Source organism: Perissodus microlepis, chromosome 9 (assembly GCF_051167445.1).
Source record: "Perissodus microlepis isolate ML-2025 ecotype Zambia chromosome 9, ASM5116744v1, whole genome shotgun sequence".
Classification (NCBI taxonomy): Eukaryota; Metazoa; Chordata; class Actinopteri; order Cichliformes; family Cichlidae; genus Perissodus; species Perissodus microlepis.
Window position 1 is genome coordinate 31,501,287 of NC_140469.1, and position 12,584 is coordinate 31,513,870.

A 12,584-nucleotide genomic window follows, 5' to 3' on the forward strand; every position below is an offset into this window, starting at 1 on the left:
GAAAAATGAGTATTCCTCGAGTGGCTGACTTGAATGGATTTGCCAGACCTTTCTACAAACACTGTCCCGTCACCCTCTGACAGTAAGGGAAGTGAAAGTTATGCCTGAGGGCTGCATCCAAAATGATTCCAATTTTAATTTGAAGGCAAACCTCCTTTATTTTCCCTTTGTTTCACACGTTTTCCACTTGTAATACTGCTCAGCTAAAAGTTAGCGAGTATTTGCAGACTAACTTGAAAAACTACAGGCAGCTTTGTTAATCTGGTACCAACCAAAGCTTTTCTGCACGCTTCAGGGACCACTGCCAACCAGTTGGGACACATTTCTTTTCTTTAGCAACTGATGGCTGTCTCAGAAGTTTGGAAAGAAACATGTCTGGATTTCTTTACTTTTCTTGAAGACGTTTCACCTCTCATCCGAGAAGCTTCTCTTTAGTTTTAAGAGCGATTGGTGGAGAGTCCCACATTTTTAAGCTCTACTGGGAGTGTCCCTACGAGGGTCGTGGACCCCGTATTGATCCTTTGCCTAATCACACCAGCGAAGGTGCCTATATCATCCCCAGTATGGCAGATAACTGCTGAGCAATGTGTGCATGATGTCACCTTGATAACTCACATTTACTCTCATTTACTGGCTCCAACTAGCTGTAAGACCCACAGAGGTTAGGAAAGAAGGACATAACTGCTGCGACGATACCTGGTGGTTTATACCTTTTTTACACGTGGCATAACCAAAATGTATAAACTAGATTTAAGTTTTTATTTAGTGTGACCCAAAATGAGTTAGTGAGTCCACACACTGAGCAGGAAACCGTTCCCAGAGGTGAAGATGTAGGCTTCTTCCAGGTCAGAAGTGCTTCTATAACCACAGCTTTCGCCATCTGGTGGCAAATGCAGGTTTAAGCACTTCTGCACAGGCCACAGGGATGATTTGCACTGTCAGTATTTTGCTGACACTTCACGTGAGCTTTGTTATCATCATGCTGATATGCAGCGTATACACTGCTCTCTGAGCTGTTACACACATGACATGCAGAAAATACAGCAGAACATCACAGGGACAGTCTGTATGTCTTATCACTGATGAGGCTGATGTGAGCTGACACAGCAGCAGCGGACGTCTTCATTAGCAGCGGGTTTCTGGAAGTTCAGCAGAAGTTCTTTATAAACCCATGCAGATCAATAACACGCCATCGACCCACTTCTCATTTTGTCAGTATAACAAAGCTCAAAGCAGCTGCTAGAAAACGTCCTTATAACAACAACACGGATGCAAGGATGAAGAAATATTGTTTCCTTTTTTTCTTACAGAAAGAGGCCACTGAATGATACAGGTGAACGGCATGTGCTGGTTTGTGGACCGGGGGGCCAAACAAAGAGCCAACAGCTCCTTCTAGTGGTGTGTCTGCTGTACTACACACCTGTAGTTACATAACAAACAAGAGCAGCAGCTATAATGAGGCCAGTGTTTGTCCAAAGGGCAGATTTCCTGTCTGTGTTAAGTGTTTAATGTTTATCTGGAGACATGACCTGACAGATCTGATGGTTTCTCAGAGGCCACGCAGATCTTTATCTAACATCTTCTACCTAAAACTTGCTGCTTTTGCTAAGAATAAACAGCAGAGTCTGTAAAGAAACTGGATTATATTTTCACAGCACAGATATGACAATGATTAAGTGTTTGCTGTGTGAGAGGGCACACACGTGAGTGAAGTCATGAAACCAGAAAAAGCTGCTAAAGTTAAACGAGCGGTTGCTTTCCTGTAGTCTCATTTCAGTTTATTTCCAGTGAACAAAGATCTTAATGGACAACTTGAATGGGTTTGAATGTGCTTTTATTGTTAGCATTCAGCATCCGCATTGTTAAAAGGCATTCAAAGCACAAAGCAAAGAGTCAAATCACTGGTTTTCAATCAGGAGGGTAAAAAAACAGACGAGGTTACAGAGTTTCCCTGTGAGTGCAGATCCAGCTCAGTTTGTCAAAGTTTGGGAGAAATTCATCACCTGAAAACGATCATTTTAGTGGTGACTGGACACTGCAGTGAGTTTGGGTTTTCATTTGTGTCATTAATGATAAAGCTCAAAACCTTATTCTTCCTTTAAATATTATTGAAGCTTTAAACTTGTTTTGTTTGTTCAAAAAGTTCATAACAAGACAGAAAATCATTTGTGAACAATCGGCGACTAATTTTACAAACTCGGGGATTTTTCTGATGAAGTTTAAATGTCCACTGACAGAAAATGACACAAACTTCAAACACATTATGAAGGTAATGCAATGAGGTTCAAACATCTCGTTTAACCATGAAGCTCATATTGAACTCCATTTTGTAGGTTTTATGTTATAAATCTCTTTTAATGGATATTTTCTGAATCTAAAATATGGCTTTTACGTTTTATTGATTTGTAAAGTCTGTTCTCAAATATGCCAAATAAAGCGCGACTGAAAACTACGATTCTTATTTGTTATGTTATTTTCATAAAGTGTGGTTTATTCTAGCCGTCCAGAGGAGGCGGAGTTATAGATGGTAAGAAATAAAGCTGCTTCAATATTAGAGAAGTGGAAAAACTCTGATCTTAAAAAGTTGCATAAACCTCCAAATCTGTGGAATTAAAAAAAGTTACATTTGTACTTCAAAAGTGATTTGTAAACGCGATCATTAAAGCGGTAACTTGTGCTCTTTCTTGGCTCCGCCCACTCATCCAGAAGTGGTGCTGATTGGTGGAAATGGTGATTACTTTGCAGGGTAAGGGATGTTGACCTCAACAAATCCAGACACCTGAGTAAAGACAAACAGATCAGCTCGTCATGAAAACAGTCGTTACAAACTTTCACACTTCCATGATATCAAACACCACGAGGCAGGATATCCAAAAAAGTAATGAAATATAATCAAAACCTAACAAAATGCTAAATAATATGAGTTAACTATGATTCTAACATCTAAGATTGAGTTTGACTTTTTGCATTGTTTTACTTTGAGCGGCTGTTTATAAGTTTGTAGTCTGTAGTTTTACTGTAGCTGTTTGAATCCTGCTTATAATTATAGTTTGATGATAATATTTTAAATAAAAAACAAATAAACTGCGTTCAGATGCCTAATAAGATTAATTGCTAAATAAAAAATGAAAGAATTATGGTAAATAAAATCCCTGTGGCATGGTTTAACTAACATCTGTCGTCTCAAGTGCTTATCCGACCAATCAGCACGCAGTAGCAGAGTGCTTGTGTTTGATGGTCCAAATCAGTCTTTTATGTGTCGAACCAAAGTAAAACACTGCGTCTCGGCGCCCTCTGGAGGCTCCGAGAGGATATTCTGAGGACACCAACCTGTAACTACACTTAACAATTTCAAGGAAGTAAGAGGGCGGGTGGAGGAAACTGGAGCCGTTCTGGTTTTAATGGCGAGAATCTACAGGTCAGGTTGTGCTGGTTACCTGACGGACTTCCTGGCAGTCCATCAACGCCGTGATCCGACGCAGTCCAGGCAGCCAAGGGATGAATGTCTCCTGCCAGGTGATGGTAGCCTGAGGAGGAATCTCTCTGAAAATCACACAGAGTAAAGTGTTCAACACACAGAACATCCTGACGTCAGTGCACACAGCATCCGAGGCGTGTTTACCTGTAGTATTTAGACTTTGGACCTATGAGCCCAGCTCCCTCGAGGGATAGATTGACGCCACGCAGAGGAAAGCCGAAGTTGTTGGTGAACTCAACTTTGACACCCATCTCCTGGTTCAGCAGAGGCTCCCCGTTCAACTAGAGGAAGAGTCCAAAGTTACAGTCACTGTACAAAGTGTGTCCAGCACAGTCTGTCACAGAAAAACGAAGCGGACCCCTTCTGCTAATTTCCAGATCCACATTTTCATTCCTGGACTCTACTAGAGCAGCTTTACATGCATCACAGTTCAAAATAATGCTTCTTTGTCTTATCACGGGCCTCGCTGCAGCCCTTCAGTACATCCTTTTAGCTCCTCCCCCTTTTAAAGCCAACTTTCTGGTCGCTTTGTTGGAGATATTTAACAGTTCTAAATAATTGACTGATGAAAGAAATCTCGCCATGTATTAGGCCTATTTATTCACATCACCTCCTTTGTGCGCCTTACTGTCACTTTGAGGTCCGGGGTCTGCAGCTCCAGCACCTTTAAGTCAAGCACATGCAGGTTATCAGACTGTCCGCTCACAATGAAGCGCAGGCAGGTCTGAGAGCTCAGCTGGGTCTGGTATTCATGAGCTGGGATCTTAAACGGCACACTATAACCTGTAAAACAGAGAGAAATGCTAAAACGTTCATCACCAAATCTTCAGACTTTAAAACAACAAGATTCTGGTGGAGCTCACTCTGGTAGGGCAGCACAGTCACATCGAAGGTGATGTCTTTGAAGTGACTGGCCACAACTCCAGTGTAGAAGATGATGTCACAGTCCAGGTGAGCCGTCACGTTTCTGAGGACTTTACCCTGGTTCTTGAAGGTCGCTACCAGCTGCACATCCTGACCTATAACACACTGCAGATGAAGAGAGAGCCAAGTGAGCCACATGCATTCTGGGTTTCCTCAGGATTTCTATGCTTTTAAATGCCTCAATTTTGGCTCAGGCTGAAAGGATTTATTTAAGACTAAACAAGAGCAGTGACAAAGTAAAGCAGAATGTGGAGATCCTTCCTTGGTAGAAAGGCTCCTCGTTCACGTGGCATGCACTGTCATTGTACTTAAATGGTCTCCACAGTAAACAGATGTGTAACAGAGCAATTTTGGGATGTATCAGATGTGCTGCAACTGTGTGATGGACCACCTTTCCAGCACCTTGCATGAATAATTAGAGGCTCTGAGGGCAAACAGAGTCCCACCCAATATTAGCAGGGTGTTCCTAATAAAGTGAACTGTGCTCTACAAGTGCACAATTTGAATGTGAAGGTAGCAGACAGGTGTGTTACCGGCTCCACGATGACCGTGACAGACAGGTCATCCTCAGGCACATCACTGTGATCCCTCTCACAGCCAAACCCCTCCGCCCGGGCCATGGTCGCCTCATCTTCTGCACTTCCTGTAATAAAAAAGCACAAACATCAAAGCTGATTCAGTTCACTCAGTTTATTTATAAACTGAAAAGTTTATTTATAATTGTGTTTGCTTGTTGGGTTTGATGCCCTGTGATTGTTACCTTCAGGGTACTTGTAGGTGTTTGTGATGTTGTTCTGTTGTTGTGAGCCCACAGCTTTGGTTAAAATTTTCTCTCCAACGTACGTCTTGTCCACTCTGAAGGGAGACAGATTCCCGTACTTATCTCTCTTCAGGAAGACCACGTCACTGTTCACCTGGAGGAAACGATTTCAAGATATTGTGAAACTCTGTGCTGATCAGATATTGTCCCATTGGTTTTTATGCTTCGCTAACCTCAGCGAACACAAAGCCGCAGTCAAACGGGTAACACACGTGACCCTCCTTAATGGCAATGACCGGCGCTGGACCACAGCGGAAAAAGCCTACGAACATGCACAGACCTGTTAACTCTCTGTTTAACTGTTGTTTCTTAATCTGTGCGCTCATCTGTTTGTCTCACCGTCACTGGTCTCCTGAGGCGTGGAGTCAACCACCTGCCATCCTTCCAGCCCGGGCGGCAAATCAGGACGCTTAATCATCACCTCGTTCCAGCAGTGGTAGTTCCTGCAGAGAGAGGCAGTGTAGCTAGTGCACTCCCAACGCTGGTCTCGAGTTCAAACACATGGGAGGGTTTCATGAGAAAGGGTGTCTAGCACTGAAGTCTTTCCCAAACCAAGCTCACAGGAACATTGTAATTATGATACGGTACCAGATGGAGTCCCTGGTGTTGCGTCTGTCTGGGGTGCCATCAGCATTGAAGAGGATGTCAGTCTTCAGGTTGCCCGTGTTGTCATGAGCTGAATTGTAGTTGGTGATGACCCTTGCTGGGATGCCAAGGCATCTGAGGACTGCAAGGATGTGAAATATATAAAAGCTACATTGTTTATTCAGGTTTTTGTTCCTGCAGAATTTCAATCAGTGCCTTGAATGGGCCACAGCCCAATTTGATCTGTGGTGCAGACTAATAAAATGGTTGCATAATCAATATTTTTGTACAGTAGATGAGTACAAGTAAACTCTAAAATGTAATGAAAATAAATCACTTATGAAAATAAATCATCATCAGTATGTGTAATTACACATGCATGACAGTTCACTTAGTTTGAGTCTTTTTATGAAGGTGTTATGTGGTCACTGTAGTCATGTTGGGTGTCTTTGAGAGTTTTTGTTGCTGTTGTCATTGTTTTAGATCTTTTTGATGGTTGGCTAAACAGCAGGGTTATTAAATATGAATGTGAAAAAGTTGCCGACCGACCCCTCATATCAACAGATGTTTTTTTTCTTTTTCGTACCAATACTTTTGTAATTTTTTAATAAAGCCATACAGTTTAACCTTCATACTGTGAATATTTTCTGAGTTACACACAGGGGTTGGTTGAAATTCTTACTTTTGTCCAACATTTCTGATTCCTCACAACTTCAAGTACAGGAGAGATCCAGGTGAAATTTCGGGGAGGAATCATAGCAAGAGGAGCCTTCTGTCAATATTTAGGTTTAAAGAAAACCTTCCAAATAACTTTTCTGAGATGGGTAAACAGCTGCCCATCTCATATGATGAAAACATTTAAAAGGTAGAGCGTGTAAAAATTTTCACTGCTGCATATCGGTACGCCGAGTTTGGTTTTCTTACTCCTCACAAAAGAAGTCTGTAATCCAAACAACGGTTGCTGCTATAGGACAAACATGTTTTAGTCAGCCAAGAGCAATCAAAAACATCACAATTAGACTGTTCCCAAAGTTTCTACTATTGTTTGAACTGGATCTGCCCTGGAGTTTTTCCCAATCTGTGGAAGGCTGTAGGTCCAGTGTTAACCTCAGTCACTGAATCTCACTGACTGATGACAACAATAGTGAGGTGAGTTGTTGGTAAGCGCCACCTTTTTTGGCACTGTTAGCCTCTGTTAGCCTCTGTTAGCTCCTGTTAGCCTCTGTTAGCTCCTGTTAGTCAAAAGTTAATTAAACTTCGTTTGAAGTGGATGCAATTTTGTTGGACTCCAATACTTAGTGAATAAACTCTCATAAAAACTGTTAATGTTATCAAACTGTTTATCGAAGGAAAGTGTGATTGTTAGGATGCTTGAGCCTAATGCTAGCTAGCATAATTTTAGCTTATAGCTAGCTGTAGTTGTTTAGCCGGCACTTGTCAGCTATCCGGAGACGGGAGGGTCACATGTTCAATTTTGTGATAATTGTGATAATATCAGGAATAAATGAGCATGTTTATGCATGTTTTTGTTTTTAGAGCCCTGACTTCAGTCGAAGAAATGAATGAAATTTCATTGCGATGTCGGTGGCGTTGTTCTCGTCATTTGCATTTTTGCTTCTTTGATAAACCGGACTCTCAGATGATGTGAACAACTTCACCTCTCCTCTGCCTTTGGCACATTATATATATGTAAAGTCAGAAGGGAGATGTTGTCCTCGGCTCCTCTATTTAAATATGATGGAGTAACTTGTTCCTATGTATTTTTAAAATATTGCTTATCAGTTCATAAGAATGCATATTTAGCTTCCTCTAAGAATCATTTTCTTATTAAATTACATTAAAAAAATTACTGAGTGTTCCTCTAACGTTTATTGTCTTTCTTTTAAAAATCGTTTTCTTGGAGCAATTGTAAAATTGATTTGCTTGCATTTTTTAATAGTATTTAAATGTGTTTTTCAGCCCTGAAATGTAACGTTTGAAAGCTCCTGAACCTATGAAGTTATGAAGCTTATAAAATTACTGGAAAAATAAGTAAAAAGTACCCAATATGTTCCTAACCCTATGTAGTTTGAGGGCCTGTAAGTTTGAAAGTACTCACAGAATGAAGGTAACATTTTATGCTAAAGTTACTGCAGTTAAAAGGCTGATTCTGAGGAGGTGAGGTGGGATGTAAACAGAGCACATGCTTACAGGTGTTGAAGACTCCAGCGTACACCCAGCATTGAGCGAAACAGACCGGGACTCCGGTGTTGGCGTACTGCAGCAGGATTTTGGTGCTGCCAGTCCAAGACGTCGGGGGTTTGCCCATGGAATAGTCATTGCTCCAGTTCCCAACCATCACACCGTTGTCATCCTGAGAGTTCATCTGCAGGAGCGGGCAGGTCAAAGGTCAGCAAAAAATAACTGACTTCTCTTTTTTAAGGAATTCAACCTCTCATCTCTGGTGTGGTACCCCACAAGGTCCTGCTGTTGCACCTTTCATTGAGCGGTTGTACCCTACAGCAGCCGGTCTTGTACAATCTATCACGTTCACCAGTGACTTCTTTATGTTAGGTTCTGTTTATGTTGGGCCAAAACAAAAGCCAACCGACCTGATTTGTTTAGCTTGTTTAGCATGTGGTGAAAATCCCACCTGACCTGCCTAAACCCATTTGTTCTTCTTGACCTTGTGCAATTTAAGAGCTTAATGTACTGTATGAGACTGGAGCAGGGAACCCAGAGAAAACCCACCAGGCAAGGGGAAAACAAAACCCTGTTGAAACCCAGAACCTGCTTGCATCAAGGCAACGACAAAGTCTTAAAATCAAGACATTAGATTGAATATTTCACCCTATTTCTTTTAGTGTTTGGTCAAACATTGACTTATTTGTCCTGTAAGTGCACCTTAAATCTAGAAGATAGGGTGAAACTGCATTTTGATCTTTGAAAAAGTGGAAATAGTTAACTTGAGGTCATTTTCCCATTGCTATGACTATGGTGACACAGTTAATCAGTACTCAGGCTCTGTATTCTCACCATGGCAGATCCCACCCTGACCAGCTTGACAACGTTGCCCCGGTCGTAGATTGGCATCTGAGACGCATCCAGAACGAAGATACAGGCGTCCAAAATGCCGCGCTCAAACTGCAAAGAGTGCATTTTAATTAATTATAAGCTGATAAATTAATCAATAAATTACTTTATTGTTTTTATGTGATCAAGTATTTGTACTTACCTGCCCAAATGTCCATGGACGCTCTACCACAGAGCTAGATGAACCCAGGTAGATCACCCCTTCATCGTTCAGGACGTACTCCTGTCTTTCTGCTTCATTAGGAAGAAACACGTGATCGTCTGCAAACAGAAACGCTTTGCTGTAAGAACTTTCATTTGGCTACAAAGGCATCGTGATATCCATTTGTAAATGTCAGTCAAACACAGAGACCTAGAGTTCATTATCATCTAGATCTACAGAAAAATACAACGGTGTGTCATCTGCATAACTATGGTAACAAATGCTGAGCTGTCTTATAAGGTTTCTAAGCAGCAGCATGGATAAGAAGAAATGTACCAGATCAAGACGCCTGCCTTGTGGAACTCCACAGAAACCTCACTGATCTCCAATCTCCACAGATGATCAACAACCCACTGTTCCTGCTGGTGAATGTAGATTTTATGATCTGTCGTATTGAAGGCCTCATTCAGTCTCTAAAATGTTCTATAACCAGACTGTAACTTACCACTGTTTCCATCTTTCTTTAAGAAACCACTACATTTGTACAAATATTACGGGAGGTTGGATATCTGTCTGTAATCAGTATATTTGTGGTTTAACTAAAGGCATTTTAAAGCAGAGGGAAAGTTTGCTTTCTCAAGTAATGGATCAGTGATCATCGTGACAGGCTTGACGATAAATTATAAACGTAAACAAGGTCATCAGTGCGAACAGTGGGATCTGAGATATGTTTTTGCCTGATGAGGTGAATCAATTGGTTGAAAAAGTTGACACATTTGTCAGAGGTATGATGGACCTCTGACAAACTCTGGAAGAGCTATGACAGATATTTCACACTGTAAGAGCCAATTAAAGGTTAATTTTATTGGTACTGGTAAAATAATTAGAGGAGAAATATACATGTTTGATGTTAAGAATATAATTTCTAGTTGATTTCAAAATACTGTTTTGTTAAAGGTATAGAATATAGAAGTGCGACATTCTAATGCGCTTTTTAGTATTTTGGGCTTCCGGCACACTGTAATTACGTAGTTGGGGAGTCGGATAAGCTGGAAGCAACACAGTTTTTTGACCGAGTCTTGCCATGTAAATCAAAAGTTTCAATAAACATATTTTTTGCAAGAAAAGTACCTGGACTTGCTCGCGTTTCAAATGCATGTTGCCAGACTGACTCCTAAAGGTGGTACAGAAGAGTGAAATAGAGATGGAGTGCCGCCACTACACACACCTTTAATATTATTATAAAGGGTCACTTTTGTGTAACTATGAGATGTATGAAAAATTATGCAATGGATTTAGATTTATTGAATTCCAACTCATTTTACATAGCTGAAAAAAAATGTATGTCATTTATCTTTGGCAGACTGAGGTGCAGATGAAGCTGCACTGATTCTCATCATGATTTCACTTTTACTCTACCAGCAGGGGGCAGTAAGCGCAGAGGAAATGGTACCTGGACACCAGGCGTTGAAGAGCAGGTACAGGTCAGTGGTGGGGTCCCTCTTGGTGCGCTGCATGCCCATGCCAGTGGAGATGGCCACGTACACCTGAAACTTCCCCACAATGGCGGCGGCATCTGGTGTGATGCCGAACATCACAGATGTACCCTGAGATTGCAGAATCCGGCCTGACCACGAACTGCTGCCACGGTTACCGAAGGTCACCATCACCAGGGAGCCCTTATTGGGCGAAGGATCGGAGCCTGATGGAAGAGTTATTTTTTAATTCTTTATTTATCCAGGTGAAAAAATCATTTCCAAAGAGATCGTTTCTCATTGTAATAAGAAAAATGCAATGGGATGTTTTTACGTTACAAAAACACATTTTTAGGAGTTGGTTATTTCTACCTTACATCAATAAAAATAAACACATAAAAATACATAAAATCCTGGTCAAACAGGTTACATTTTTATATTTTAACGACTTCAGTTTGTGTATTTGAGGCCAGATGTGTGTGAACATCTGTCAGCTCTGCAGTTGTGTGTTTAACATGGAGTGTTTCCTAATGGCCGGGCCGTGGGGAGAGCTGTGTACTAATTAAGCAGCCAAACGAATGTGAAGCTGCTTAATGAACTGACGGCCGTCTGATTGCTCAGTGGGCGACTGTTAACGAGCGTCTCTTCATCAGCTAATTGCTTAATGAGGGAGCACCCCCCCCACACACACATGTGTCAGTTTAGAGAAAAATGTTAATTAGCAACACTCAGACCAGGCAGAGGAACAAAATGAGAAAAAATGACCTGAGATACTAAAAACTGTGTGTGAACAAAATCCCTCGATTGGACTGATCTGCAGGTGTCTGGGTATTTTAACAAGTTACTGATCGCTGTTAATGCTCAGGTAGGTAGAGCAGGTGGGGAGGAAACCTCAAACAGTTCACTGTTCACTAAACTGGAAAAAGACGGATAAGCTGCCATCATACAATTTAAGGCAAACTATAATCCCAACAATACCAAAACCAAAGCCACACTGGTCTTTGAGGATTCTCTGAAATATGGGCTGATATTGGGAGGAGGGGTCTCACAACAAGCATACGAATCATGCAAGCGTAAAAAGACACCAAATGTTTAAAAATTAAGGGAATTTTAAACTGTGTCAGTAGCCTCTTGGAACATTTGTTTCAATTTCTTTACTCTGCTCTATGAAAAATACCAACGATAACAGAGTTTGATGTTAAATAGTATTTTTGCACCAACGAGGTGACTTCCAATGAAAACATTGCATATCTCAGCGTGGTGTGCAGCGTGTCCTTAAAAAAATCTGAGAGCACTGGACAGACGAAGTTTGAGGCCTTAAAAGCTCTACGGCACATGAAGAGTATCGAAGCCCAGAATTCAAACTCACCAATCGTAAACTCGATGTGGAAGTCGTCCTCCGGAGCCAGCGGGCGGTTGAAGGTCACCTGCATGACGAACTCCTGACCACGGCGCACCACCAGGTTCTGCATGTAGTAGTCGGTGGTGTAGTGCTTCGGCTTGTTGACGTCCTGACACATGTCGATTTTCAGTGCCTCCAGCAACACTGAGGGGGCGGGGACAAAGCAGAGGACACTGGTCATCGACTGGCAGCCATGACAGGTGAAATATAGCAGCTCCTCGCTTCAGAGTGTTGCAGAGTACTCAACAACAAGACAATGCAAGGCCCGCCACACGATAAAGGAGGTGCTAACGTAAAACAACAGGGCTGGAAATGAGCAGGTGCGCTGTAAACGGTCCCCAGACACAGGTGACGCAAGCAGGTCTCACCTCCACCAGGTGCAAACGCTCTGGGCGTGACCTCAGATTCAGCAACGCCTTCAAAAGGTTCAAATTCTGGAACACCATCTGAATATGACAGGTTGGAGGTCGGCAGCTGGAGGAAAAAAAGTCAGGCAATAACTCGTTTTTGGTTAAATTCAAAATGAACTGTTAATTTTGTTGTGAGGCTACCGGCTTGGCGTAGCGCCCCTTCTGGGTTTCAGCGGTTGGACCAGTCATGGTTGTCAAAGGTCAAAGGTTACACTGGGGTGATTGGTCAAAGACAAAGAGAGCAAAAGTCCAGGAAAGAAATAAACACAGTTTATA

The 12,584-nt window shown here is 41.8% G+C and overlaps 1 protein-coding gene across 1 annotated transcript; it reads right to left on the reverse strand.

Moving 5' to 3' along the window:
- Nucleotides 1-1,860: 1,860 nt before the first annotated feature.
- LOC146380855 (coagulation factor XIII A chain-like) lies at nucleotides 1,861-12,555 on the reverse strand. The gene is made up of 17 exons (XM_084940383.1): nucleotides 12,450-12,555; nucleotides 12,267-12,372; nucleotides 11,866-12,042; nucleotides 10,475-10,723; nucleotides 9,022-9,140; nucleotides 8,823-8,930; nucleotides 7,998-8,172; nucleotides 5,811-5,949; nucleotides 5,562-5,665; nucleotides 5,396-5,484; nucleotides 5,163-5,316; nucleotides 4,936-5,045; nucleotides 4,342-4,507; nucleotides 4,107-4,261; nucleotides 3,623-3,759; nucleotides 3,438-3,543; nucleotides 1,861-2,779 (listed from the first exon to the last, which is right to left on the reverse strand). The coding sequence occupies exons 1-17, from the start codon at nucleotides 12,495-12,497 to the stop codon at nucleotides 2,735-2,737; spliced, it is 2,187 nt and encodes a 728-aa protein (XP_084796509.1). The 5' UTR covers nucleotides 12,498-12,555; the 3' UTR covers nucleotides 1,861-2,734.
- Between the last annotated feature and the right edge of the window lie 29 nt (nucleotides 12,556-12,584).